General features: G+C 30.1%; 1 protein-coding gene across 6 annotated transcripts; it reads left to right on the top strand.

The window, feature by feature from the left end:
• Positions 1-12,375: 12,375 nt before the first annotated feature.
• On the top strand, positions 12,376-20,790 carry LOC101214856 (lysine-specific demethylase JMJ18). 6 transcript variants are annotated; one of them, XM_011661029.2, is made up of 13 exons: positions 12,376-12,450; positions 12,697-12,779; positions 13,458-13,520; positions 14,645-14,716; positions 14,964-15,041; positions 15,222-15,731; positions 15,826-16,050; positions 16,892-17,053; positions 17,415-17,783; positions 17,930-18,986; positions 19,083-19,186; positions 19,499-19,693; positions 19,828-20,790. In XM_011661029.2, exons 3-13 carry the CDS (start codon positions 13,464-13,466, stop codon positions 20,206-20,208), a joined length of 3,210 nt encoding a protein of 1,069 aa, XP_011659331.1. In that variant the 5' UTR covers positions 12,376-12,450; positions 12,697-12,779; positions 13,458-13,463; the 3' UTR covers positions 20,209-20,790. The 6 variants fall into 6 exon arrangements, with proteins under 6 accessions (XP_011659331.1, XP_031744159.1, XP_011659349.1 ...); XM_031888299.1 differs by having other exon boundaries at positions 12,390-12,450; positions 13,476-13,520; XM_011661047.2 differs by lacking the exon at positions 12,376-12,450 and having other exon boundaries at positions 12,457-12,779; positions 19,828-19,909; positions 19,995-20,158.
• Positions 20,791-21,100: the final 310 nt, after the last annotated feature.

The raw sequence follows: 21,100 nt of genomic DNA, 5'->3' as shown, positions 1-21,100 counted from the left end.
AAGTTTGGAACTACCACCTTGAAGTTCATCTATGGTTCTAAATTTTATATCTTCTTTATTTTATATGTAGTAACAATACAAGAACATAAAAAATTGTGTGTATCTACGTCAACGTTCTATTATTTTAAAACTTTTTTTTGTAACTATTTATTTGGTCTTACTAGAGTTCATTCTTATAGATATGTCTTCTTTTTGTGAGCTTCTTTGGCCTATGTGTTTCTTACATTATTGATACTTGATTTGAAATAGACTTTGAAATTATGTAGGTTTGTGGAAGTATGCATTCATGTGTTTGGAAAGCTCAAATGTCTAAAAACCATAAGAATTTTCATGTGTATGGCAGGATTTGAAGAAAGAAGGAGAAATCAAGGAATGAACAAGTTCCTGCAAGGTTGGACGCATAGACAACAAAGAATCATTAGGTGAGGAAACCATGGGACAAAAACTAAAGAAATAAAGAAGAAAAAATGATAAAAAGATGAAGAAGTAAGAAAATGTCCACCGAAAAGACCCAAGGATATTTCTCCTTAAATCAAGGGAACCTGCTTAGTGGGAGACAAACAAAATGAAGGCATACTTGTGGAGGTCGTCTATATACATGGGGGCATGGAAGCCAAAAGAAAGAGGGAAGAAAGATCATATAATTAAGGACAACTCTCCCAAAATCCTTCCATCCTTTTCCATAGTCTATCCACCTGACAATCAAGTTGTGAAGCAGTGCAATCTACCATGCGAGCCATAAAGAGAAATCTTTTATATTCTTCATATGAACGTTGACATTACCGCTTCTAATTCATTCATCGTATAATTTTTTATATAAGTAGTCAAACCTTGCCATGGGTTGAGAAAATGTACAAACATGCATGAGTTTAATTACTTTAGTTCGTTTAACTTGAAAAAAAATCTAACACTTAAGTGGATTGAAAGATTGGTTGAAGTATAGTTAGCTAACTACTCAAAAGAACAAGTGGCTAAGACTCAGTTAAAAGAAAATAATCTTATAAATAAGAGTAAGTTTTTCGTGTACAACTACATCATTTACATCTAGAAATAGAGTATTCATGGCATTAAGGTGCCAAAAGAAACTTGTCTTAATTAGTAGTTAGACACATAAACGTTACTTGCATATGATTTGGAAGCAAACTTTCTCAACCCTATACTTGATTGCTTAACACTACTCTCACTGCATACACTTACAAAAAAATCAATTATGTAACTAAGGCAAGAGATTCATTAGTGTAAATAATTGTTCGTGAGATTTATTTGTTATAACCATGAATATAACTTAATTTTGGTTCTTGGCTAAAAGCTAAACTTAGATATTATAAATATCAAATCTCTATGTTCGACCTTGGACATAGTAGAAAACCTATTTTAAGTTTAAATTTGGACTTAGGAATTTTTTTAAAATACATTCTATGCATGATAGCTTATCACATTCTAAATAGTGTTGTCCATAATTCACAACGTTTAGAGATTAAAATGGTAATTTCATATGTTAATAACATAAACAAAAGATCAAAATTCATTAGTTTTTTAAAAAGTATCTATATTTCATTTAGCTCTAGTAAAGGGGCTAGTTATGACTCAAAAATCAATTCTCAAATAAGTGACAAATCCAAAAATTTTATAAATGAAGCACTATATGTAATAAATATACTAAAAAATATTTAAAAAACATTCATTTGATTCTTCACTTACTTCTGGTTTGAACAAATAGCAACATCCTTTAAAATGTTATATTCTAACCAGTAATTAGAAGATTCTTTAAACCAAGTTGGATTAAATCGTCTTGACTTTGTCCCAAATTTTTTGAATAGAAAAGTATGATTTCGAGGTTCGTAAGAACCTTTTTTGTAAATATGTTCTACGAATTTGATCTTGAATATTATAATTATATTCAGAAATTCTAGTTTTTTTTACTATGATATGTCAGTAGTTCTTCTAAATTCATTTTTAAATAAAATAAAATCACTTTTGACATTTGACCGCAGTCTGAAAAGAAAAAAAAAATTAATGGAATTTTACATAATCCGAGTTTTACAATTAGACTTTATTTTTACTTCTTAGTTATAATTATTATGTGCTAAATAAATATTATTTAATGACTTGGTCATGAAAGCAAAGAAATTTTCAATTATACCTCAATTAATCATACCTTATTAAATTGACAGTTCAACTACGGTTGTTATTAGGTACATTCATTTTTTAACAAGATAAAATAAAAAGTTAAATTACTTTTAAAACTCACATTAAATTATTTTATTTAACTGAAAATTACTTATTGTATTTGTTTACAAATTACGTATAAAATAAACCAAAAAAATATGCATTTAAAACTAATTCGTACATAGCCTTTATTTTATATTTTTATAATTTTGTCTACCAATATATAATATGCCAAAGTTAAGACGACGTATTTAATCTAATACAGGATTTAAAAATGGAATAAACTCACAAACCCTAATTACTTTATAAAATATTTTGTTAGATTTCTGTTGTTGAACCATATTATTTTCCTCCTCAGTCTCTTTTTATATGTATTTAAACTCATTGTATTGGCAATAAAAAAGATGGAGTCATCTATATATATAACCACCTTTTCAATGATAATAATAATAGTAATAAGAAAATATTAGCATTTAAATCAAACAATTTTTTTGTTTACACCTCTCAAAAACACCCTAAAATACATTGAAAGAAATATAACAATGAAGAGGTATTAGTTTAGTAGGATAAATGTATCGTAGGAATTATTCTAAGTTGATATTTTCGTCGAAATTAGTGAGCTCGAAGAAGAGAAACTTCACACATCCTTGCTTCAGTTGTTGATTAATTGCTTCTTCCTCTTCCATCCACAACTGATGTTTGATTACGCAAAAGCTTTTCTTCAATTCATGAGTTAATGCATAGACTGGATACAAGTTTAACTTTCACTTGATTGGTCCCTTTAACCATATCTCTAAAACTGAGCTATCAACAACAGTGTTGAACACTAAAATTATCATGACTTATTCTTGTAAGCAAGCAAGAAAGAAAATGTATTCGTATATACAAGAAAAGAGGAATACAACAAGATCGATCCATTGAGAGAGAGAAGAGTAGAAATAAATAATTACGAGAAAATTGAAGGGTCAAAAGAATTAATTTCTTAATGGTTTTTTTCTTCAATGCAAAGGTGCTCCATAATCGTTAATATTGCATTAAAATTATATATTAATGCAAAGATGACCCTCCTACTTCCTCTTCAAAGTGGATAGGATTTAGGAAGGAGAATCCATTTTTAAAAATCATTTGATCAACAATATAAAAAACATAATTAACTATAATTAAAAAATAATATTGAGAACAAATTTACAATAAAACAAAAGAGTGGATTAGAAAAACAACTAAAGAAGGAGCCAAAATGGAAAGAAAATATTTCTCCATGCAAGCAATGACTTTTATAGATAGTAGTCTAACTTGAGAATATTTTCAAAAAATTAAGAAGATTTTACACTTCAAATACCATTCATTTTAATTTGCCACTTGACCCCGTCCAAACCAATTGACACCCTATTATAATTTTACTTGGAATTGGATATGAAATTTCCTTTCTGTTGTGTTGAATTTTAATACTTCATTTATTTCTTTGTATGTATGGATTAGTTCAACTCCACATGAGTTTTCTTAAACTGATCAGTTTGATTTTTCTAGGTATTTTCATTATTTCTCTGTGTTGAATTTCTTTGTATGGATTAGTTCAACTCCACAAGAATAACACTTCAATCAAGTAAATAGATTAATCAAAGAACACATAGTTTCGAGACTTGGTTCAAATGCTACAAAGAGTACAAGCATTAGGGGCATCAAAATACTAACGGGCATCCCCAATCATGTAGGTACAACCTTAATAGCCAAAGTTAACAAAATATCATAGTCCATAGCATAGCATGTAACAACATCGTAAACATCATAAACATGGCATGAATATCAATCATAACGTCTTTAATCATGTGATTAATATATCATACGTCATAAACATATAAGTCATCAGATATAGCACATTATGCATCTTAGCTACATGAATGCATAACGATAAATACATGCAAGCTCTTAAATTCATGTTTGAAAGTTCAGTAGTAAAATATTTTACCTGAGAAATTAACCAAACAAAATCCTCCTTATCTGACACTAAATTTTTTTCAATTAAATCGATCTCAAAATTGAGGTCGAAACCAATTCAACTTTAATAGGAAAAATTCATTATTTAAATCTTGAAGATTTGCCAAAGGCAATCAACCAAAATCAATTCCAACAATAACTTAATTTAGAGTCACAATTAATTTAACTTTTTAATGGGTATTAAAATTTCACCATAAATATTCAAAACACACCAAACAAAGGGTTATCTCAGTGAAGAAGATGAACAACATATGGTTATCTTAGTGAAGAAGATGAACAACCTTTTATTTTTCCTTTTCTTTCCGATTAAAGCATTTCAATACTATTTATAAACCCAAATAATAATAATAATATTTATCACTATTTTTTTCTTTTTCTTTTAGGATATATATATAATGCCAATATATAAATATATTTTTATTTTCATCATTCTCACACCAAAATATATAATAAACATATATATTTATTTAAACTATTACTCTCTCTTAATTAAATATATTTTCTCGTTCAATAAAATCAATCATCTCCCTCCTCTTAAATTATCTTATTTTCTAAAAAAGATAATTATATTTCATCTTATAATTAACTTTACTTTTTCACATTAATTATTTATACAAAACCAAATAATTAATATCATATTCCACAAAAATTCAAATTCTTAATTAAATATATATATATACACTTAATTAATTTCAACTCCACCAAAATTGAAGATTCCAAATTATCTCAAATCCTCAATTAAATCCTCAATTTTTTTAATTAAGCAAATATTCTTCCATAAATCATTCATTTTAAAATATCATAAATTTCAATCTAAATTGTTTTAACTCAATAATTAATTTTAGCTCAAATTCTCAATATAACACTCAAATAATTTAAGATAAATAATAAAACCTCCTTAAATATTTGGGATGTTACCTTTTTTTTCCAATATATAATTATCAATTTTCCTTTTAAATAAATCATATTCCTTCTCTTTTCTTATTTATCAAATCATATCAACTTCTCTCCCCAATCAATATTTATCTTTTTCCAAAATAATTAATTGTCTTCCACATTAATTAACTTTCAATAAATAAAATTATCTTTACTTTTTTTCATAATAATTATATATACATAACCACCTATACATATAATTACCAAATCTCTAACCAAAATTTTTACTCTTTAATTTAATTAAATAGTACCTAAATTATTTAATTGAACTGAACCTCAACAACATCAAAAATTCAATTATGTTAATTAATTAAGTGTTCTTAAAAAAATATTTAATTAATTCTAATTCCACATAATCATCCCTTCTATCAAATATTTCAAATTAACACTAAATAATTTTAAAATAATTAAACAAAATTAAGATAATTAAATTCAATATTACCTTAGAAGAGGCATCTAACTAACTAGAATCATTGAATCCTATTAAAATTCAATTAAACAAATTAGCCAATACAGTTGCTTGGGGCTACCCTGAGATATAAAATACTAATCTACATTTTTAACTTTCAAGAATGAATTCAACTCAATTCCAAATCTTAACAACTGCATACAGCTACCAAGCCAAACCAAAGCATCCAAAGCCTAAAATGGGCAAATATAAGAAAAATCACATCATAAACAACTTAAAATCTTGATGCAAACTTAGATCCCAATCCCTCAAAGCCTTTACAGGGTCCTCATGGAAAAGATCGCCAATTTCTTGTAGTGGTAGAGGCATCAACGTGAATTGGCAAGAACAAAGTAAGGGTATGAACGAGAGAGCCCACGACTATATGATGATCAGTAAGAGTTCGACTAACACCACTTCAAGAATGAAATTCATTGGACAGAATGTGGAAAATTTGATTCCCCAAGGAAGGAGGAATGAGCAACCTACCAACAGAAGTTCGAAGATCATCAGAAGAAGAAAATGATCAGCACAAGGAGGTTGAATTTTATGAGTAATGTTAGGAACACATGGCTCTTTTGAAAGCAATATATATCTAAGATTGAGAATCGTAGCGAAGGGTCACGAAGCTTCACCAGCAGACAAAGTAGTTGGATACTGTGATAGCATAACACCATACATGAGACACGAGAAGCTAATAGGTAGTTGAGAACAAACATGTCCACATGGTGAAGCAGGTGAGAGTAGTGAACATACCAAAGTCAACAGAGGCAACAATGGCAATAAGATATATCAATTTGGCTAAAGTAGGAGAGACACTAGTGGCATGCATCGAGGAACACCAATTAGATAAGCAAATTATGCTATATAGCATATTGCACACCAAGCATAGCAGCAGAAAGATAACCTCAGGAAAGTTAAGCTAAGACAGTTCCACCAATCAACTCAGAAGCGTTCAGAAGTAGGTTGAGCGACACAGTCATTTGGAGAAAACACAATTCCAAGAAACTTATTATTGGAGTTAGGGGAAATATCGAAACAAAACCTCTAATGTGAACTTTTCTGTAATCAGGACAACTTAGTTCATCAAAAGCAGTAGGCACATTCACAACCAGCTCATGAACAAGATGAGGATAAAAATTTGGTCATTTGCTCGGTGGACTTAGACTCGGACTTAAGCTTGAGCCCATTTGCTCGTTGGACTTAGACTCGGACTTAAGCTTGAACCCATTTATTTGTTGGACTTGGGTTTGGGCTTCTCATTATTTTCTTTGGTCCAATTTTTTTATCTTGAATTAAATTAAGTCTAACACATTATCATTACTCAAACCAAATCAAATTATAATTTTTACAATAGTTTTGTTTTTCGTTGGGAAGAAGTGGTAAAATTTATTTGGCTAATTGAAATCTATCGTTTATTTATATTTGTAACTTTTTTTTTTTTTTTTGTATTCTCAAATGTATTTGTAAACTCGTAATAATTCGAAAAATTTGAATAAAACTATAACTAATTTTGTTAGTTCCTATATCATTTTATTAATCTTATAGTAGGTGAAAATAAATTAAAATTATTAAAAGATGTTAGAAATAGTGTGCTTGTTACCAATGGAAAGCCCAAATAAATATAATTTATTTATTTTTTAAACTGTGGTAAAGTAGAATTGTCTAGCAATCAGTGTAACATTCTATTTTTAAGAACATTTTATTGATTTAATTTAAAACTAATCTAAAGAAAATGTTGTTATCATAAAAAATAATCTAACTAATGAAATAAAAACAAAACACAAATATCACGTGTTAAGGAATAGTATTGATAACTATTGGTCATATAATGCTACATCTACATGCATTGTTGACCTCGTTGGTATATTTCAATTTGTTAGAACAACAACTAGATGTGACATTTTTCATCTCTGTAAGAGGAAAAAATTAAAATAAGAGACTAAGATTTTCACATCTCGTTACAAAAAATAAATATTAATTCCAAATGAAAATATTTATTATTTAATTGATTTATATATTCGTGAGGTTTCATTTGAAAGCACTAGGGAAACTTTGAATATAATATAAAGTTAATATACTAACAAACTGATTACAACTCAATTGGAAACAAATATACTTAAGCTAGATGAATACTTGAAAGAACCTTAAAATATTTGAATACTCAAACCGTAGTCGAGACACACTTTTGATAAGTGTTGTCCTCAAGACAATTATTCGCTCTGCACAAGCTTGCAAGCAGATTACAACAACCGTAAAAAAAAGAAAACAACAGTTAATTCTGATAGAACAAAAACCTTGAACTACTCTTATCTAGTATACATTTGCTCTCAACTCTCCAATATTGAAATAGATACTACAAATGAAGGAACAAGTTGCTAAATAAGGATTAATGGTATATACGTATTAAAAAACAATCTTAAAGATGTAAATCTTTGAAGTTTAGAGTCCAAATAAAATGAAAAAAGTAAAAGTAAAGGCAATTTTTTTACTTTGTATACAATTGTGCCCCAACTTAGATTGTTGGATTGGTGGTTGTTTACCCTCAACGTCCATATTTATGAGAAGTAGGTGAAGATGGATACTTTTGATTCCTTGTATAGTTTACCATATTGGAGATCAAAACATTATTTGCACTGATAATCAGCCCACAGCATAAGCAGTCCAAAAATAATAATAAATAAAATTATATTATACTTATGTATTTATGAAAAAAAAAAGGCTGTGAATGATAATTAGACTATTAATCAAACAAAAATATTGTAAAAAATAAAAATTTATGAATAAATATCATTTTATACTTTTTTTTTTTCATTTCAATTTATTCAATTTAAATCTTAAATTTTTATAAATTTATCACTATACTAAGAAGTTTGTATATGTATCAATTTAAACACTCAATTTTCAAAAGTGCATCACGTACATAAAATATAACGAAGGGTTTAAATTAATATATTACATGAGATCAAAGTCTAAATTGATACACTTAATTATTTAAGATTTAAATTGATACCAACAAATAAAATATTGTATAGGACGTAACTAGAATAAGACATCACACAAACACCAACAAATAAAATATCATGAATAAATAACTAAATAAACACCAACAATTTTCTCTTTTCATAAATATAACAAAACATCCAAATATTTACGACCTTCTTGACAAAATAAAACAAGTCATTTTTTAAAATATTCAAGTTTTATTTTTCTTTTATTTTCTAAAACGATTATTTGATATTTTGTGTAACAAATATAAAAGATATTGAAAAAAAAATGATTATACCAAATATAAAAGATATTGAAAAAATTTATTGAGATTTGGGTAGCCAAATATGATAGTTTGCAAACAAAATCTAAACGATCAAATCTGTATTTGTAACAAAAAAAATCTAGCCAAAACTATGATTTGTAAGAAAAAAAATCTTGAAAATAATTGGGGCATTTTTTTATGGGTTTTTTAGTTTTCAAAATTGTTAGTAAATATTTGGCTATATTTTTTTTTAAAAAAAAACCTAATCAATTAGAAAATCTAATTTTTTCTTTTCGATGTAAACTAAAATTTTAATAGTTTTTTTTTTAAATGAAAAATTTAATTGTAACTTCTTTTCATTTTAAGAAACTTTCTAAATTGCATTGTTTACGTGTATATGAATTTTCATAATTTTGAAATTAATATTACAAATCATATAAATATATTTTATATTCATATAAATTATAATCGTTAAGTTTAGTTTAAAATTTTGAAATCATATTTGGAAAATTTTCAAAAAAAATTCCATATATTTTTTTCATTATCATGATTGAGTGTTTTGCCCATAGTCCATTTTAAAGATTCATTAAAAAAACAAAATCAAAATTTTAATTTTTCAAGATATCAAAATATCAATTTTTTTCTAAATATGGTAAGATTTATTTAAGAATTCAAATGTCAAATTAGGTAAGGTCTATAAGCCATTTCCAAAGAGGAAAAATTAAATGTTTCTCACCATAGCTCTTTTAGATGGTACGAAATATTATTTTTTATATAAAAAAAAGAAAGAAAAAGAAAAGGAAAAATGAAAACCAATAATTATAATTTCAATATAGAATTTTATACATTTTTTTTCCCAATCATAATGGGTTAATTAGCATATGATTATTTATAGAAGAAACGTAATTGAGGTATAGATGCTAAAAAGGCTTGTTCATCAAACATTTTAACTTCAAAATTGAATGGTTCATCCACAAGAATAGTCATTTTGACATGTTCAATTTCGTTTTTTTAAAATATACAATAAAGAAGAATTTTCAAAAACAAAAAATACCCTTATCTCCATTTTTCCGACCCGGGATGATCTTCATTTTCATTTTTATTTTTCGATTCGTCAAATTTGAAGTAGGCAAACTCCAATCTCCACTCTCCTTTTTGCAAGTTATATCATTTCATTTGAAGTTTCAATTTCATCATTCAACTTCATTATCTTGCATTTTCAGGAAGAAGAACACAAACATTTGAAGCACACAAAAATTATCTCTATCTTTCATCTTTGATTTTCAAGTGTCTACAACCTGCAATGCTTGAGGGAGAAGAACAAAAGCCTTCACTTGGAAGAACAAAGATACAAAAGTTTCATATTCTTGTCTGTTAGAAGAAGTTTTAGCTGATTTTTTTCAAAATTAGTTATATTATTTAATTGATAAAATGTAGATAGAATTTGAGATATTTGATCTAAAAACACACTATATTAACCTATTTTGTGAAAAAAAAATTAAATTTAAATAATAAATTAAGATCTTACCACGAAAATTAATTTTAAATTTTAAATTAAAAAATTAAGATCTAGTGCAAAAACTAATTTTAATTTTCAAATTATGAATAAAGTCGTTAAAATATTCAACAAAAATATATTAAATCCCAAAATATTAGGGAGGAGTTATGATAAGGGTGTATATGTTATTAATAGGTGGAAATTAATTATATACTTGTAACTCATATCACAAATTAATTACAGTGAAGAGACTTTGCAAATGTGAGTGTTTTGGTATTGTATAAAATATAATGCACGTATAGCGAAATCATGTTAGTTGATATGTTATTTATTCACTCAAATAAACATCTAATTATAGACGTCAAATCAATATAATATTGATATAAATTATAATTTAATTAATGTATTGAGTCAAAATGAACATGTTTTGAATTAAAAATATTTCTACACTTTTTTTAATAAGTTAATTTGAATTTAATAAAAAACATTAAGAAAGAAAAGATCTCACAATTTAGATATATTCTTAAAAGATCTCACAATTTAGATATTTTGAAATAAAATTAAGGATGGAGATTCTTCCAAATTCAAAATAGTTATTTTGATATTAAAGTCATTAATGTTATTTTTGATAGAAGATGTATAGTTGTACAATTTTGAAAAATAATAGTTTTGTTATTTTGAAATTTAAAATAGGTAATTGGTAAACAAATGAATGGTTGAGATTCTTTCAAATTAAAAATAATAATTGGGTTATTTTTAGATTAATTGTTATTTTGATAGAAAATCTATCCTTCTCCAATTTTGAAAAATAATAAATTTGTAATTTTAAAATTTAATTAAAGTTATTTTGAAATAAAATATATCATTTGAGATTCTTCAAAATAAAAACTAATAATTTGGTTATTTTAAAACTCATCAATGAATTAAAATTTAAAATGTTGAATCAATTAGTTGAGTCGTGAATAAGTTATAATATGAGTTGCTATATTGAAAATAATTAAATGCTTACAAATATATTATTAAAAAATGTGAGTCTTTTGACATGTTATAAAATACTATACACGTGTAAAAAAAAAATGTCATTAGCTAAAAAAAAAAGTGAGGTTATATCCCTTTTATTTGTGGAAATGAACTTGTACGGTGATTGGATTGAATATTTTATCAATCCATAATTTTACTTCTCCGGTAAACTATCATAACTCACTCCAATTAGACTATCAACTATCAACACCCCTAACCGAATAAAATAAAATGTGATTTATTGTTAATATGACAAATTCATAGGCCTAATACAATTAATTAGTTGACAAAAACTTATTTCACTTACACCAATTTTCATTACCGATTATAAATCTCATGTACACAATATGAAATTAAAAAAAAATCAAATATGTTGATATATTGGATATGTATATTAAACACAACATGTCGTTTATTTCATCTACAATAAATAGAAATACTAATTACGTAAATAAAAGAAAATAGAAAATAATTATATCCTATATAGAAAAAAGAATGATAGTTTGAGGTTGATTTGGATTAAAATTTTTGTATGTAGTTTGTAAATTCGTGTGTTTTTAAAAATCCAAAAAAAAAAAAACAACATGATTATTAAGCTAAATAAATTTGAGAAATTTTGGTGATGGCGTAGAAATATGTTAGGGTTCTATTTTATGAATATATGGGAAGATTAATATTTTAATAGTGGGATCAAATGTGCCAAAAATAACACTTTCCAAACGAAAATGAAAATAAAAATAGAAAGAATAGTTTGGGATAGATTTGGAGAAAAAGGAGAGGAAGTAGGAATAGGAATCAAAATAAAGAATTGAAAGCTTGTATTGCTGAACTCAAGGTGAAGGTAGTTCCATATGAGCAGATGCTTTCTCCTTCTTTGTATATGCATGTCTCTTCTTGTGTTTGTTTGATGGAATTGCTTGAATTGCAATCCAAGTCTTCTCTCAAAAGTAATATATAAAAAATATATAGAAATTCACCATTGAATCGGTAAACCTTTCTTAAAAACCACTTTTATTGTTTTTGTTTTTAATGGGATTGGATTGGATTGGATTGAATTGAATCACGAGCCGCATCTCTCCGAGTTTCATTCAGTTCATGGCTGGTTTCTGTTAAACCGCGTGCTTTTAGCGGGTTTTTCTTTCTCTTTCTACTTCTCTGATTCTTCTTTCTTTCTCTTCCTTTTCCTTTTCCTTTTCCTTTTCCCTTTTTCATTCATATCACGAATTTCTCAAGCACCCCAAAAGATCCATTCCTCAATTTCCAAAACGAATTTACATCCCATTTATTCTTCTCCCTTCCTTATTTACTTCCCATCATTTATTTCCTCATTATTATTTCTTCTTAATTTTTACTACCATTTTTCTTAATTTACTTTAGAGGAGAGAGAAAAGGTAGGATTGCTGTTTCGGTTTGGGCTTCAATTCAACTTCACCCCCATTTGAGTCTTTACCCTTATTCAGGTACCCTTTTCTTACTTTTTGTTAATTTATTCTGTTTCTCTGTTTCTTTCTGTTTCTTTTTTTTCTTTTTTCTATTGAAGCTTTCTGAACAAACAATGGATTGCGTTTAACCTATCCTTTCCTTTCGTTTTTCATTTTTTCATTTATTTATTTTAATCATGGGGTTTCTATTCCTTGTTTACTAATGAAATCGTTTTGATTGTCCGTTTCTTCCTAACCAAACAATTTCTTTTACTGGGTCAATTTAATATTATTTTTATTTTATAATATTATCAACCATTTTGATTTCAATGTTTTCGTATTTTTCCTTTTATCTTTTGGAATTTTAGAAACTGGGTTTTATTGAACGCATGCAATTGATTATAATTTGGGGGGTTTTTTTTTTCTATTCTTCTTAGAATTCAGTTGTAATTTTGAAGGGTGTGGTTTTGTAAATCAACCCATTTACATCTGTAAAAGCTCTTTGGTTGAGACAATCGAGAAACAATTCTTTTCTGGAATGCTTTTGCTTTTGTAGCTCCCTTGAATTGAGGGTAAGCATTAGATTTATTACCTTTTGTTCTGAATATGATATGTGATTGCTACAGATTGCTTAATTAGGCGCATGCAGGACCTTCTTTTCCCTAATAGTTTAACAGATTTTTATGGGGTTTTTTTTGTGTGTGGTTGATGAATTAGGTTTTCATGACATTGCAGCCGATGGACCGGAATAAATTGGAAGCAGATTCTGAGACAAAAGGGGTGAGCTTTTCATTTATTTTCTTCAAATTGATTGTATGTTGGATATTTATCCTTGTTGTTCAGGTAAACAAAGACATTGTAATTATATACGCCATCATCATCTGACCTTTTGATTGCATAGATCTTCTTCTCCTTCGATTTAAGAATAAAATTTATAGATTTCTCTTGTTTAACTTTTGTTCTCGAATTTTATTATGAATTTTGTTTGTTTACCTGGTGATCATGGGATTGTTGCTTGCTAATTATAATTCTTTTTAACATTTGTGTTAAATTGTCTCTAGTTAGAGGAGAATTATGTTAAATGTTAAAAATAAAATGGTGTATTCTTAACATATTTTTGGTGTGGTTAGAATGGTGCTTTTGTAGCCCGAGTCCTAGGCACTGCAACTGTTATTAATATTATTTTTTAATTATCAATTCATCCACTAGGAATTCAAGTCAAGTTATGATCTCGACTGATCTTAACTGTTAATAATGATCTGTATTTGATAATGTCAAACTTATAGAAAGTTTTCTTCTATACGCCTGATTGTCTGCAAGAACTATTTTTCAGAATAATTGTTCATTTAGATGATTAGTAGGTTTTGGTTTTCTACCCCAAAGGTCCATTATTGGTTTTTTCTCTCTCAGAAGAAGTTCTAAGGTCTTATTCCTTTTCTTCTGAATGTAGTACATTGGCTATTATGCACCTAGTTTATTTTTACATTGCGATTTATAATTATTTCATTATTTGAAACATTGACGGTCTTTTTTCTAATTTGTTCACAACATAATGTTTACCAATTACCCTGCCTTATCACCAATTGTGCTTTTTTGAAGTGGGTTTGGAGCTAACTTTGGGGAATTATTATTATTATGTCCTTATTTCTCGTTTTGATAGAAACAGGTTATTGAGGATAAATGAAAGGATATAAAAGGGACACACAAAACAACCTGGGTTTTTCATTGGGGCATTTTATTTATTTATTGATTATCTATTATTTTTTACTATTCCTCTATTATCTCATGCGTTTCAAATTTTGAGCTGATTTTGTTTCGGGATGTCTATATGCTTTTTTATGCTAAGCTAGACATAATTTTAAATTCATACCCCATTCTTTCTCATTGGAGTTTTCTTTTTCCAGGATCAGTCTTCCAAGAGTAGTCATAAAAGTAACCAGACTGTTGAGAGGTCGGGAAGTCCTCAGCATCAAAAGGTATTGAGCTTCATTCTTAGATGCTGTGGGAATTGAATTGTTGTTGAGACCCCTGACACATTTGTTGTTAGAGTTGTTTCTGAGCTTCTTGGTGCTGTTCCTTTGTTCAAGAATTTTGTATAATATTTTCCTTCCAGAGTCATGTTTTGCATTCTTATATCATTTACTTAAATTGTGATTGATGTATGAAACTTGTCCAAAAGGAAATTAAATACCCTTTATTGGCACTTACTTTGTCATGTTGCAGATTTCAGCTAGATGGGACCCAAATGAAGCATGCAGGCCTTTAGTTGATGAAGCACCTGTATTTTATCCTACTGTTGAGGTTATATCCTTTATTAGAAATATTTTTGGTCAACTTCTTCTTCTTCTTTTTGTTTATTATTATTTTATCAATGATTGTATATGGGGCATAATTTATAGCTGTCTTTGTGTTTCTCTGTTACAAAAAAGTGGAATATTTACCAATTACCCTCTTTGTGTTTCCACTTGGAATATTCATTAGGAATTTGAAGATACACTTGGGTACATAGCTAAGATTCGTCCTCAAGCTGAATCTTATGGTATATGCCGGATTGTCCCTCCATCTTCCTGGAATCCACCATGTGTTCTCAAGGAGAAATCTAAGTGGGAAAATGCCACGTTTTCCACTCGAATTCAGCAAGTCGATTTGCTACAAAATAGGGAGCCCATGAAAAAGAAAAGTAGAGGCCGAAAACGCAAGCGAAGGAGGCAATCAAAAGCAGGGACATCAGCTAGAAGCACCAATCTTGGTGTAGAAGCAACTGTTACTTCTGAGTCTGATGAAAAATTTGGATTCAATTCTGGGTCAGACTTCACACTTAAAGATTTCCAGGCATATGCAGATCATTTTAGGGAATCTTATTTTGGAATTACGAAGGCTCAAGAAGATATAAATTTTGATATTGAATCTAGCAAGAGATGGGAGCCTTCTGTGGAGGATATAGAGGGTGAATATTGGCGGATAGTTGAAAAATCTAATGACGAGGTTGAGGTATAGAAATGTTGTCTTTTACTACTTTTTGTATTTGTATTTCTTTAATGCTTGCACTTTAGTGAATATATTGTTTTATTACGCCATATTGCAGGTTTACTATGGAGCTGATATAGAATCAGCAACATTTTGCAGTGGCTTTCCCAAGGCCTCATCCCTGGTAACTGAAGGAAATTTGGATCCATATGTGAAGTCAGGTTGGAATCTTAATAACTTCCCTCGCTTGCAAGGTTCTGTTCTGTGCTTTGAGGAAAGTGATATATCTGGAGTACTAGTGCCATGGCTATATGTTGGAATGTGCTTTTCCTCATTTTGTTGGGTAAGTGTATCTCCTTTTGTTAAGGAGAGCGAAGATCTCTAGCTCTCACCTTCAGCATTTCTTTCATAAATATATTTTGTTGAATGAAATTGCTTGTCAAAACAAATTGTCGTCCTTAACCACTCCCTATAAGTATCTTATTCCTAAAATCCGTATGTTCAATCATCTTTTGAATGTCGCTATTAGAAAAAATATGGCCAATAGTTTGTTGATAGCTGAAAATGACAGCTAAGTCTGTCTATCTGCTGTTATCTTAATAAGTAGCTTTAAGATCCATAGATATGGATACTAGCATGGATTCAACACAGAGATGGAGGTGGCAGCATGCCATTTTTTAAAAACCTTTAACACAGACACGGCAAGGAGACATCGATTAGAATACATATTCTGTTTTACAAAATATATCATTTTTATTCCAGAAGAAAATCCAAAGTCAATTCATTTATGCATCTATGTGCTTAAAACATGAGTTTGATGTATTTTACTTTTAAAATTAATTTAAAGTCAGGTGCTCGATATACGTATAACAAATGTTGGACCTGAGTTAACTTTGTAGAACTCTTGTCGAATACATCTATTGTTTTAACTAGTGTTCAATATGTGTCCAACAAGTATTGGAGTGTTCGATTGTTTGACACATGTCGGACACAGACACACTAGCTTAACTAAAGTGTTTCTTCCAAGTCTTTAGTCTTAACTTCTTAGTGGCTAAGAAATGTTTTATTTTTCACTTTTTTGCTGTAGATTATCCTAGTTATATGCCTAATGTGTATGGAAGATTTAAATTTTATTATTCTCTTCTCAAAAGTCATTCCAGGCTTTTTGTTGTGATTTTTTGCAGCATGTTGAAGATCACCATCTTTACTCTTTGAACTATATGCACTGGGGAGATCCAAAAGTATGGTATGGAGTTCCTGGAAGCCATGCATCTTCTTTAGAAGCTGCAATGAAAAAACATTTGCCTGATTTGTTTGCAGAACAGCCAGATTTACTTCATGAATTGGTAACCGCCAGATTTTCTAACCATGCTAGAATGAACTTGACAAACATGAACATTTTGCTTTAGTTGGAGTTGTAAAAGTGTTGTTTAAGATTGTCTTTCAAATATTTCATATGCTCAGGACATATTTTATATCAACAACAGAATAATGGACTCTTGTATGTTTCAGCCTTCTACTTTGATTTTGTCAGCTGGTGTGCTTGCAAACTTTCTGTCAGATCATGTTGCATCCCATTATCATTTTATGTTGCATCCCATTGTGATGTTATGTCGCATCCCATTGTGATGTTATGTTGCATTCTCTCTGTTTCTCAACCCTTATTTGAAAGGCTCTTTAAGAATTATGACTTTTTTCTTGCAACAGGTCACTCAATTATCTCCTTCAGTACTTAAATCTGAAGGAGTACCTGTATATCGAGTGGTCCAAAATTCCAGGGAGTTTGTTCTTACCTTCCCAAGGGCATATCATGCAGGATTTAATTGTGGTTTCAACTGTGCTGAGGCTGTGAATGTGGCACCGGTTGACTGGTTGGTTCATGGGCAAAATGCTGTAGAACTTTATAGTGCGCAACGACATAGGACATCACTTTCACATGATAAACTATTATTTGGTTCAGCTCGGGAAGCTACCCAGGCCCTTTGGGAGATACTAGTTCTAGAAAAGAAAACTCCAAATAATCTTAATTGGAAAAGTGTCTGTGGAATAGATGGAGATCTTACAAAAGTGATCAAGGTAAAGCTTTCTTTCTCTTCCCCCAATATCCTCTGTTTGCAATTATATTGTCTATATGAACGTGGCACTGAGTAAGCTGTATGTATGGCTTGATAATTAATTCCTGCTGTACTATAAAACTGATGTTATCATGTCCATCTTCGTAGACAAGAGTGAAGATGGAGGAGGAAAGAATGAATTGCCTCCCAACTAATATGAAGTTGCAAAAGATGGAAAGTGAGATTGATTGCAAAAGTGAAAGAGAGTGTTATGCCTGCTTCTATGACTTGTATCTCTCTTCAACCTCGTGCAAGTGTTCCCCTGATCGGTTCTCATGCCTTAAGCATGCTAGTAACTTTTGTTCGTGTCAAGTAGATGACAGGAGTGTGCTCTTTCGCTACAGTATAAATGAGTTGCACACACTTGTCGAAGCATTGGAAGGGGGATTAGATGCCATTAAAGAATGGGCCTCAAGATACTGTAAAATGGAAAAGGACAATGAATCTGTAGCTAAGGTGGAGTTGGACAGCGGATTAAATGACAAACCATCTTGGTCCCCACAAATAACAGATAAGCTAAAAAGATCAGACGTCCCCTGCAGTTCCTCTAGCCATGCTTCTTCAGAAGTAGTGCAATCAGAGTCTCACCGTGGATCACTTAGCCTTAATAATTCCAACCTTAGTTCAGATAGTCAGAATGACAATGTAAATAGTGAAATGTTAATAAATAAAGGCAAGAAGGTGGAGCAGGAGGGTTGCATTGACTTGAACGTTGACATAATTTCTGAAGGGAATGCTAACTGTGGGCCCCACATATCTGATACCAAGACAATCATTGATTTGGAGGAAACGTACCCTTTGGTGTTTGAACAAAAATACATTTGTAAAGCAGCACATGAATCAGAGTTGATGGATCTGGACACTGATCATGTAACCACTCTTCCAGCTCATGATTACTCTTCAAGTGTAAAAGATGGTGTGAGAATATGCGGATCTAATGCCAGTAAGTTGTTTGGAGTTGACCTTTCGCAGTCGCAGTCGCAGTTGCACTCAGCATTTCCATACAACAATTGCTCAAAAGTAGAAACTTCAGAACATTTGGATAAAAGGATACCTTCTTGGTCAAGTTCTCATTTGAAAACGTTTCCTTTTGTTGAACCTTTAAATATTGGAACTATTATGTTTGGAAAGCCTTGGCACTGCGAGAAGGCCATATTTCCAAAAGGTATTACATAAATTATTTAACACTGCCAAATAATTTGCTTTGATTTCCTAATACAGAGTGTTCCCTTTTGATCATTGTTTTCTATGAATTCTTCAGGTTTTAGAAGTCGAGTTAAATTCTTGAGTGTGCTTGATCCAACTAGTATTGTTACCTACACATCAGAAGTTCTTGATGCTGGACTCCTGGGACCTCTGTTCAAGGTTAGTTACCTCCTCTGCTTCTACGATTTCATATTTCATATTTTCGTAGCTTTGTTTTCCTTGAAATGTGCAAAAGTTAGGTATTTCCTCTTTGTGCCTTCCCAGTTTCATGCTCAAGTATTCAGGAGAAACAGAAATTTCACTTGGTTTTTTCTAACATGCTTGTTCTTTCACGCTAGTAAAGAAGAGAAAGAAGACGAGAGATTTGTTCAGCAGAACCTAGCATAGTAGCTTTTACAGGACAGTCTCAGTTTGAGAGTTGTAAGGAAATTGCTTATGTATTGATTGTTCATTGTGTGGAATTACATTCAGGTTACCTTGGAAGAATCTCCTGGTGAAAACTTCACTAACGTCTCAGCAACCAAATGTTGGGACATGGTAGTACAAAGAATAAACAGAGAAATCGAAAGACATAACCTTAGATCGGGAGGCAGACTTCCTGGGCAGCTTTTGAAGGAAGTTGATGGGCTTGAAATGTTTGGATTTCTTTCACCTCATGTTATTCAGGTAGGACCCTGCTTAAATACCTTTATCCAAATTATTTGTCACCTGAGCAAGATCGATGTCAGTCTCTTCACAATATCGATTGGTTTGTGGTTTTGTCATTATTTTCATTCTCTGCTTCTAATTTCTTATTTCAGGCTATCGAGGCTCTTGATCCTACACACCAGTGTATGGAGTACTGGAACCACCGGAAGCAGCAGGCAATACCCGCAAATTCAGGTGACAACACTTTCTGCGAAAGTTCTGCTTTAGGATTGAATTTCTGTTGGGGCGAAACAAGTGCAACTACTTTTGATATCAATAGGGAAGAGGATGAAACTGTCACTCCAACTATAGGAATGGAAAGACATCATCAAAATGAAGTGCAAGTTCGATCAGTGTTAAAGGGGCTGTTAAACAAAGCAAATCCTGAAGAATTGAGCGTGCTGCAGACCATATTCTGCACAGATTCGCAAACTACTGAATTGAGAGCAGAATTTGCATCACTGATCAAAGAGAAACAAGATAAGTGTAGATAGATAGTTAAGTAAAAAGATATAGTAGCCATCATTCTTTCTAATTAAAGCTTTATTAGTTCGTCCTCGGTCATTTATCGAGTTTATTCTCTCTCTCTAACGATTCATAATTGGAATGGGAGATCCTATTCCTAGCTTTACTCTGTGCACAAGTTAAGTTATCTGCTGGCTTTTCAGCTAGCTGTCTGAGATTTGCTATTTGACAGGCTCAGTGCCATCTCGACATTGATCGTGATCGATATGATTGGTGCTGCTCTCGTCGTAGGAAATGCTGCTAATTTTGCTGACTATATGTGTAATTGTCAGTCTTACTCTCACCAATTCCATGTACTGCTAGGATATTGGTTTACCAGAGTCCAGAGCTTGTCTCTCTCTTTGATCTTCGATTCAAACTCAGCTAATTCTGTAACAAGTGCTAGTGGTATCAGATTGGTATTGATGACTCTGGTTGCCATTTTTGACCAATATTCTTTGATTGAGAAAGAAACACGACTAGATGTGAATGTATAGATTTGACCACTTTGTTATTAAAATTCTACTTTTAAAATTTGTTAATATATTATACACACATTAGTAGGATAATCATCCAAACACTTCCATTGACCACGTTCTCTTCCCTTCCCATCCATGGAATCTCATCTTCCTTCCAAGTTTTTTTTTTTTTTTTGTATTGGCTTTAAAGACTTTTCATCGAAGGAAACTGAGAAACAACTGGAATTTTTTTTGGAAAAGTGTTTGGTGGATTGATTACAAACAGTTCTCTCCTTAAATCAATCTGATTGTTTCTTTCACACTAATTACATATTTGGAATCTGATGATTTTAAGGGATTTCCAATCCAAAATCTTGATCAATTTTAAATGATAGAGAATGATTTAATTTTAAATTATACAATT

The sequence above is a fragment of the Cucumis sativus genome, chromosome 1 (genome assembly GCF_000004075.3).
Source record: "Cucumis sativus cultivar 9930 chromosome 1, Cucumber_9930_V3, whole genome shotgun sequence".
Taxonomy (NCBI): Eukaryota; Viridiplantae; Streptophyta; class Magnoliopsida; order Cucurbitales; family Cucurbitaceae; genus Cucumis; species Cucumis sativus.
This window is presented reverse-complemented; position numbering and strand designations above follow the sequence as displayed.

Bases quoted from the DNA above. Each gene is read 5' to 3' on its own strand.
- LOC101214856 (XM_011661029.2), top strand. From the start codon at position 13,464: ATGACATTGCAGCCGATGGACCGGAATAAATTGGAAGCAGATTCTGAG. The intron at 17,784-17,929 runs GTAAAGCTTTCT...CCATCTTCGTAG, and splicing joins ATCTTACAAAAGTGATCAAG to ACAAGAGTGAAGATGGAGGA. The intron at 19,694-19,827 runs GTAGGACCCTGC...TTCTTATTTCAG, and splicing joins TTTCACCTCATGTTATTCAG to GCTATCGAGGCTCTTGATCC.